Raw genomic sequence first — 9,655 nt, forward strand, 5'->3', positions numbered from 1 at the left:
AAACTTCCCCTTTTACTCCCATAGTAGGAATGCCAGGATTCCGGCCCGGATTGATGGATTCTGGCTTTAGGGTCTGGGAGTCTAGAGGAGTTTCCAGTTTAGGAGATTTATTTGAGGGGGAGGTCCTGATGTCTTTTGAGCAGTTGAGCCAGAAATATGAACTATGTAGGAGGGACCTCTTTTGTTATTTTCAGATTAGGGGCTTTATGCAGAAAAAGACTACATTAATGGTTCATCCATATAAGTCTGAGGTGGAGAGGACAGTACTTCGGTCCACCCGCACTCTTTCGGTTAGCACCCTCTATCATTTATCAGGAGGTAATGTCGCGAAGGACATTGAGCAGCTATGCGGGATCTGGACTCAGGAACTGGGAGTGGAGAGATTTTCTGGGGAAAGGGGGTTTAGGGTACACCCCTGTGTGGAACTCAAGGGAAAGTCCTGCCCCAACATGTCCCAGCAGTAACTGAATTGGGGGCAGTTGCACACGAAACGCTTCATTTTAAAAAAGGTAGAAAAAGCCTCAGCTTGTGTAATCACATGGGAGAGCGCTTGCCTAGTGTGTCAGCACACACTCGTGATTGCTGGGCTCCCCCCGCCACGTGGTGAGAAGCAATCAATAGAGGATCTTTAATACTTTATTTTTTCTTGTTCTCTCGCTTTAATAGGAAAGCCAAGTGAGCTTTAACACTGTCATGTCTGAACTAGCTCCCTGAACAGCTACCCAACTAGTCATACTATCCAGATTAGAGTGGCGCTGAAAAAGCACAGCAGGCCAGGCAGCATCCGAAGAGCAGGAAAATCAAGGTTTCGGGCAAAAGCCCTTCCTCAAACGTCGATTTTCCTGCTCCTCGGATGCTGCCTGACCTGCTGTGCTTTTCCAGCACCACTCTAATCTAGACTCGGATTTCCAGCATCTGCAGTCCTCACTTTTGCCTAGTCCCACTATCCAGCGCTATCTCAGTAGCCCCAGAACTTCATCGCTTTCAGTTGTTCACAACCTAAATAAATTATTTGGGACAAATTATTTCAAAATTTGCTGATGACAAAACATTCATTGGAAATGTCAGTTGGAAGAAGGATGCAAGGAGGCTTCAAGAGGACTAGGACAGGCTAAGCAATGAATGAGAAGACAGACGATGAAATGTAATGTGAAGTCATTCACTTTGGCAGAAGAAACAGAAAGGCAGAACATTTCTTGAATTGAGAGAGATTGGGAAGTGCAAAAGAACCTGAATGACCTTCTTCATGAGTCACCTAAAGTTAAGATGCAGATGTAGCAAGCATTAGGAAGATAAATGTTGTTCCGAAGTTTCATAGCAGACTTGAAACATGAACTTTGTTTCTCTCTTCATAGACACTGCCAGACCTGCTGATTCACTATAGCACTTGCTGTTTTTATTTCACATTTCCTGTATGCACAGTATTTAGATTTATTCAGGCAAATCTTATATCTGCCCTTATCGTAAGAGGATTTGACTACAGAAATAAATATGTTTTTCTGCAGCTGGAGTGACCCTTGGTCACCTAGAACATGGTATACAGTTCTGATTAGATTAGCTTAGATTCCGCAGTGTGGAAACAGGCCCTTCGGCCCAACAAGTCTACACTGACCCTCTGAAGAGTAACCCACCCAGACCCATTTCCCTCTGACTAATGCACCTAACACTCTGGGCAATTTAGCGTGGCTAATTCACCTGACCTGCACATCTTTTGGATTGTGGGAGGAAAACGGAGTGTGTCTCACCGTGGGAGACACGGGGAGAATGTGAAAACTCCACACAGACAGACGCCAGAGACTGGTATTGAACCTGGGTCCCTGGTGCTGTGAGGCAGCAGTGCTAACCACTGAGTCATCATTCCAATTCTGGCCACCTTATCTCAGGAAGGATACTATTGCCACGAAGGAAGTGCAATGAAGGTTCATCAGATAAACTCCTGCAATAGCAGGATTGCTATATGAAGACAGATTGAGGACATTAGGTCTGTGTTGTCTAGCATTTCAAAGAATGAGGGGTGACCTAATTGAAACTTGAGATGTAAGGCCAAGACAGAGCAAAAGGAGGAATAATGTTTACTTTGGCTGCTGAATGTAAAATCAGAGACATAATCCCAGGATAAAAGGAGAGACTGTTTAAGACTGAGATGAGGAGAAATTTCTTCACTCAGAGGGGGGTAAATCTTTGTAATTCATTTTCCCCTAGAGCTGGGGAAGTTTAATAATTGAACATGCTCAAAATAGAAATCACTAGCCTTTGGAAACAACGGCATCAAGGAATTTGAAGATGGTGTGGCATTGAGGTAGATAATCAGCCAGGGTCTAACTGAATGGCTGAGAAGGTATGACAGGTTTAAAGGTCTTCTCCTGCTCTAATAATCATGTTCCCTTAAAAGCCGATGGCTGATCGCAGAGGCAGCATCAATGGGAGTGGTGGCACAGGTTGGCTATACACCCAGTATTGTCATGGGACCTAGACCATAGATGAGAGAGGCGACTTGGCAACAAGGATAAAAAAGGACTCTCAGCAAGCTCCACCTTTGTCCTTCCATAAGATCGATAAACCACATCCCCCATCCCTGTCCTCCATAACGGTGGCACAGTGGTTAGCACTGCTGCCTCACAGCGCCGGAGACCCGGGTTCAATTCCCACCTCAGGCGACAATCTAATCTAATAACCCCATTTCCAACACCAGCTTTCAACCTTCCAGCATGGCAAGTCTTCCATCAAACATTGGTTCCATGCCACTGGCTGTGGGATGAGGACATGAAGTAGGCATTAATTACGCACTTTAGGGCTTCAATAGTCAGTGCCAAGAGAAAGCTGTTCTCCAGCTTTCTTTCATTGACTTAATCAGGAAGAGGTGAGGAAACAGTGAAGTCCCAGATTAAGTACTCTCCCACCTCCGGACTTGCTTCGAGGAGGGGATTAACTTCTGCCCTTAGGAACAGATAGGAGACAAAGTACAGAAACAGAAAAGCAAAGATAAATAAACGCAAGCAAGAAAAACACAGATTGAGAGCAAATGGAATTCAGATCTCTTACCCCTACAAGGCATCAGAAGGCGTTTCTTTGTGCTGCCTGCAAAGAAGATAAAAGAAACAATAAATTACACACTGGCACATCACTCTCAGTAATAGAATTTTCACAGTTGAAGACCTCTCAACATTTACCTTCCTGACAATGTTTAAGAAAACTTTCAACACGATGGTCAAATAGGAGGTACATCACAGTGTCATTTGACTTCACATTGATTTTTAAATTGATGATGTGACCTAACTATTACATAAAAGGATCAAGCCTGTCAAAGTAACTGCGCTTGAGACAAGACCACCATATTTATGATACAATCTGGATAGGAAACAACACCTCCTCTACCATAATCCTCAATACTAGTGCTCCACTAGGCTGCGTACTCAGCCCCCTACTATATTCCTTATACACTCTCAACTATGTGGTCAAATTCCACCCCAACTCCATTGACAAGTTTGCTGATGACAATATCACCATTGTAGATAAGATCTCAAACAACAACAAGATGGAGTACAGGAAGGAGATAGAGTGCTCAACGATATGGTAAAAAGACAACAATCTCTCCATCAACATCAGCAAAATGAAGGAGCTGTTCATTGACCTCAGGAAGCTGAGTGGAGGGCTTGCCCCTGTCTTCATCAATGGTGCTGAGATGGAGATGGTCGAGAGCATCAGGTTCCTGGGAGTGAAGATCACCAACAATCTGTCCTAGTCCACCCATGTCAACGTAATGGTCAAGAAAGCAGGCCAATGCCCCTAATGGCCTCTGATGGCTAAGGAAATTAGCATGTCCACAAGGAATCTTATCAATTTTTATAGATACACTATAGAAAGCATTCTATCTGGATGCTTCACACCGTGGTTTGGCAAGTGCTCTTTCGAAGACCACAAGAAACTACAAAGAGTCATGAGCAGAGCCCAGTCCATCACACAAACCAGCCTTCTATCCACTGACTCCATCTATACTTCCCATTATCTTGGAAAAGCAACCAACATAATCAAAGACCCCTCCCACCCTGGTATGTTCTCTTCCATCCTTTTCTGTTGGATAGAAGATATACAAGGTATATACATATACACACAAACAGCTTCAAGAACAACTTCTTCCCTGCTGTTATTAGACTTCTGAATGGAACTCTCAAATTTTAAACCTATTCTAACTCTCTGTGCACCTCCTCTGCAGCTGTAACATTGTATTCTTTGTTCTGTTCTATCACCCTAATGCATTTTTTATGGTACAATCTGCCTGTACTGTACACAAAACAAAACTTTTCACCGTGCCTAGATACATGTGAGAGTAATAAATCAAATATCCAAATAGGGACCATTAACATGTCTCTTAAAAGACAACAAAGTGAGAGATCCAGGGCACTTACAAAACAAATAAAGCAAAATGATTAAAGCAACAATAATCTTTCTTATATGTTAGAATAATAATAAAATCTACACTACAATACATGTGCTAGTTATATTCTAACACCCAGATCAACATGAGCATACAGTCATAAATGAGGGGAGGCAACAGCCCAGTGGTATTATCGGTAGGCAAATAATCTCGAGACCAGGTAATGTTCTGGGGACATGGGTTCAAATTCCATCATGCAGATAATGGAATTTAAATTCAATTAAAAAATATCTAGAATTCAGAGTCTAATGATGATCATCACACCATTGTCAATTGTTGGAAAAACCCATTTGGTTCACTAATGCCCTTCAGGGAAGGAAATCTGCCATCCTTACTTGGCCTGGCCTACATGTGTGTCTAGATCCATAGCAATGTGGTTGATTCTTAACTGCCTCTTGGCAATTAGGGATGGGCAATAAATACTGGCCTAGCCAGGGACGCTCACATCTCACAAATACAATTTTTTTTTAAAAGCATGGGAACAGACCCTTCAGTTCAACCAGTCAATGCTGACCAAGTTTCCCAAACTAAACTAGTTCCATTTGTCTGCATTTGGCCCATATCCTTCCAAACCTTTCCTATTCATGGACCTGTCCAAATGTCTTTTAAGTGTTGTAACTGTACCTGTATTTACCACTTCCTCTGGCTGTTCATACCACGTGCTAACCACCTTGTGTGTGAAAAAGTTGCCCCCAGATCTTTTAAATCTTTTTCCTCTCACCTTAAAATTATGCCCTCTAGTTTTGAACTCCCCTACCTGAGGGAAAAGACCTTTGCTATTCACCTTATCCATGCCCCTCATCATTTTATGAACTTCTATAAGATTACCCCTCAACCTCCCATGCTCTAGTGAAAGAAGTTCCAGCCTGTTATAATAACCCAAACACTCCAGTCCCACTAATATCCTTATAAAGCTTTTCTGTACCCTCTCCAATCTTATAATAACAAGCACTAAAGATAGATAATACATTGTGATAAAACATCCCATAGCACACACCAAACAGCAAATGCAATCAAAACAGATCCCAGTGATTTTTCGACAATTCTCTCCAGATGTTAATGACTAATGGGTCATCAAAACTCACGAAACATTCACAACTCTTCACTTAATCGATCTGGCCTTGAAACCCCCTCTCAAGAGTCACCCACCATGAACTGCATCAAATGACTGATCCTGTTCTGGCCAATCACTGTACTTTCCAGGGTCTAGGTTCCCGGACCTCCAAAATTGCACTCCTGTACTCACTCACAGAAGTATAATATCAGACTTTAATTGACAGTTTGCTTCACCGAGATAGTTCTGCCCTGTGTTTCATTCCCACACTTGAGCTCCAATCTTGCTAAGGCAGAATTGAATATTATTAACATTCTGAAACAGTCAGATGTAGTTCCATTAGAACTGAGCATACTCTGAAGGTTACATTTGCACAGTATGCTGGGGACAGATTACATCACAGTCATCATCAATAAATGTCAAGCCTGGTAAGGTGACTGGGCCACTACCAAATTCTCATCTTGTTTTCTTATTCTTCCACAGCCTCACCCTCCTCTATTCCTGTAACTTCTTCTAGCCTTAAAATCACCCATTTATGCATTTCCCATTCCTAACCTCCAGCATATTCATGATATTCATTGCCCCACTATTGACAGTCATAACGATGGGCCTAATTTTGGAATTTCCTCCCTAAACATTTTTGCTTCTGTCCATCTTTAAGATGCTACTTCAAATCTACAGCTTCAACCAGAAGCTATCGATCTTCTTCCCTAAAATTTTCTCATGTTTCTTGGTGGCGTACAGTACTTTGCTTGATAACACTCATGTGAAACACTTTAGGACTTATAAATGCAACTTGTTGACGGTCAAATCTGGTAACTGGGACATTACTTGAAAGCATCTTAAAAAACATAGGAATAAGAATAGACTATTCAACCTCTCAAGCCTGTTCCATAATTTTGTTAGACCATGAATAATTATTATTATTTACAGCCACAGAGATAATGACTTCGGTCCAATTCATCCATGCCGAACAAATAACTAATCCTCATCTTAACTCCAACAGCCAGGTTTGCTTCCATACCTCTTTCTTCGATCACACTTTAATCTTCTACACTAAATGTTAAAATATACAAGCCAAACCTATGCAGCTTTATAATTTAAGTCTTTTAAAAATATTGCAATTCCTTCCTTTTACATCCAACTGTACTGTTTCCAAACCAAACTCACCCTTCCTCATCTTGGTGATGGAGCATAGATTCAAGGCACAATTAATGAGCTTCTACAATCAAATATCCACATGGCGAGTTAACGCAGGATTACTGATCTTGGGAACAAAACATCAGTTGCACAAAGGTGCACTCGTGACTAAGTACAGCAAGACTGTGTTTAACTCCGGGATTCTGATACCTGAGGGAATTTAAAATTGACCTATTCCTTCAGTCCAGTGATGTCTGCATTTGGTATTCCAATTAACAAAAATGCAAGTTAGAGTTAAGTGAAAATTAGCAAGGAATATAAAAATAAAGAGTAAAAGCTGCTGCATGGTCCTTTCGAGTAAGACTGCTGAAATAATAATGGGGAAGAAGGAAATGGCAGACACTATTCAAGAGAAGAGGGAGGAGAGGGGGAAATAAAATCAGGAAATGTTGGGCCAGTTAATCTAACTATCATTAGAAAAATGCTGAAGTCTGTTATTATGCATTAGCTAAAAAAGAAAATCATAATACAATCCTGCAGAGTCAACATGGTTTTATGAAAGGGAATGGTGTAGTGTACAGTATAACATAGAACTCTTATGAAATTAATCAAGACAGGATTGACTGTGTCTTTCTGGAAATGCACAAAGTTTTCTAATAGCCAGGAACCGAGACAACATAGAGACTAAAGATACAAATACTCCATTCCCAATAATTACGGTCATCAAACTCCTGAATTGATGTGATCGAGTTGCAAACTGACCTTGGCAAATGATTCATTTATCTTGCCAAGTGTTTAAAAAGAACCAAAGAACTGGGGGAATGAACTAACATGGAAATAACCATCCTGACATCTTGAGTACATGTCCAATATTCAATAGAAAGAAGAACTCAAACAAATGACTGGTATAAGGTAAACTGCGACTTCATAGAGATAGAATGATGTTAAGAAATGCTCAGAGATAGCAGACAGTCCTTATCAAGAGCAGACCTTGACAGGCAGCTGCATTTTTTTTTAAGATGAATGATGAATTAGTAAAGAGAGAGGAAGAACAAGGGAGGAGTGCCCAACATATTACCTACAGAGCATGAAGCTGCCATCACAAGCTATTGACAACAACATCCCTGTTCCTATCAGTAAACCACTCCCAACTACCACTTTTCCTTCCTCTTGAGCTAATCCATCGAATCTACACTACTGCTTCTCAAACAAACAATCAAGTATCTTAAAATTACTTGCAAATAATCAACTGCTTTGTCTTAGTTATCTAGAGTGAAAATCTAAAATTTTAGACAGGTTTTATGGATTCTGGGTAATCCAAGATGGAGGACGGGAAAAAATTCTGGCTGTAAGAGTTCCTCCTTTTTTTAAGGTATTTTAGGTGTTGGAGGTGATTTCCTCGAATTCCAGGAACAGCAATTGCTGTTTTATATGCTGTTGCATTGTTTTGGAACTTTGGAAAAAAAAACCAAAACAACAGCAGTTTAAAAGGGAGAAGAGCAGACAAAGGAAGCACATGGTGAGGACAGTGCAGGGGGGAGAGAGAAACTGCACAGTTACCCCCTTTGCTGTTTGAATTTGTGTATCGCTGGACATCGGAGTGCATCTGGGAAAATTAACAAACAGTGAAATTCACAACTAATCTTGGAGGAACTGTTGGGCGAAGTTCACAGCAGAGAATCAGATAAGTTAACTGTTGTTTAAGTCTGTCCAAGAGAGAGGCTGCAGTAGTGAGTATAGTTGGTTCTTTCTTGATTATATATTTTTTGGAGATAAGTCTTTTGATTAAACTTAAAATATAAGCCATAGCTATTAATTTAACCTGGGGCAGTGTTTGTAGAGGAGTAAGACAGTGTTATTTTCTGGGTCTGTAGATTGTGAAGGAGCAAAAATGGCCTTTGCAGTGATATGTACTTCTTATCAGATGTGGGAGTTTAAAGAGAGTTTAAGGGTTACTGTGGATTATATCTGCCATAAACGCTGTTGGATGCGAATCTTATCAGATCAAGTGAATCGGTTGGAGAAACAGATAGAAGCGATGAGGAATTTGCAACAGCAACAGTACGTGATGGATGGCAGTTATAGGAAGGGGGGAAAGTCTCAGATACAGTCACACAGATGGGTTAACTCCAGGAAGAGTGAGAGAGGTCGGTAGCTAGTACAGGAGTCTTTTGTGGATATACCCATTTCAAACAAGTATGCTGTTTTGGAAAATGTAGGGGGTGATGGATTCTCAGGGGAACGTAGCATGAAAAGCCACGTTTCTGGTATTGAGACTGGCTCTAATGCAATGAGGGGTATGTCGGCTTCCAAGAGATCAATTGTTTTAGGGGATTCTGTAGTCCGAGGTACAAACAGATGTTTCTGTGGCCAGCAGATAAAAAGCAGAATGGTGTGTTGTTTCCCTGGTGCCAGGATCAAGGATGTCTCAGAGAGGTTGCAGAATGTTCTCACGGGGACAGGGACCAGCAGGAGGTCATTGTCCACATTGGAACCAACGGTATTGGAAGGGAAAAGATTGAGATTCTGAAGGAAGATTACAGAGAGTTAGGCAGAAATTTAAAAAGGGGGTCCTCCAATATCTGGATTACTCCCAGTGCTGTGAGCTAGTGAGGCCAGGAATAGGGGGATAGAGCCGATGAATGCATGTATGGGAGAAGGATTCACATTTTTGGATCATTGGAATCTCTTTTGGGGTAGAAATCTGTGACAGGTACAGCTGAGAACAGAATTGAGTCAAGAAATCAAGGCTGGCAGGGACAAGGTAGGACTAATAAATTAAACTGCATTTATTTCAATGCAAGGGGCCTAATAGGGGAGGCAGATGAACTCAGGGCATGGTTAGCAACATGGGACTGGGATATCATAGCAATTACGGAAACATGGCTCAGGGATGGGCAGGACTGGCACCTTAATGTTCCAGGATACAAATGCTACAGAAAAGACAGAAAGGGAGGCCAGAGAGGAGGGGGAATGGCATTTTTGATAAGGGATAGCATTACAGCTGTGCTGAGGGAGGATATTCC

The 9,655-nt window shown here is 41.5% G+C and overlaps 1 protein-coding gene across 1 annotated transcript in view; it reads right to left on the minus strand.

Annotated features, from left to right (window-relative positions):
* LOC122554015 (metastasis-associated protein MTA1-like) overlaps nt 1-9,655 on the minus strand; it is a 170,586-nt gene that overhangs the window by 78,814 nt on the left and 82,117 nt on the right. Inside the window, exon 17 of the mRNA XM_043698501.1 lies at nt 3,043-3,078. Coding sequence (XP_043554436.1) covers nt 3,043-3,078 — 36 coding nt within the window. The remainder of the gene's footprint in view (nt 1-3,042; nt 3,079-9,655) is intronic.

The sequence above is a fragment of the Chiloscyllium plagiosum genome, chromosome 10 (genome assembly GCF_004010195.1).
Source record: "Chiloscyllium plagiosum isolate BGI_BamShark_2017 chromosome 10, ASM401019v2, whole genome shotgun sequence".
Classification (NCBI taxonomy): Eukaryota; Metazoa; Chordata; class Chondrichthyes; order Orectolobiformes; family Hemiscylliidae; genus Chiloscyllium; species Chiloscyllium plagiosum.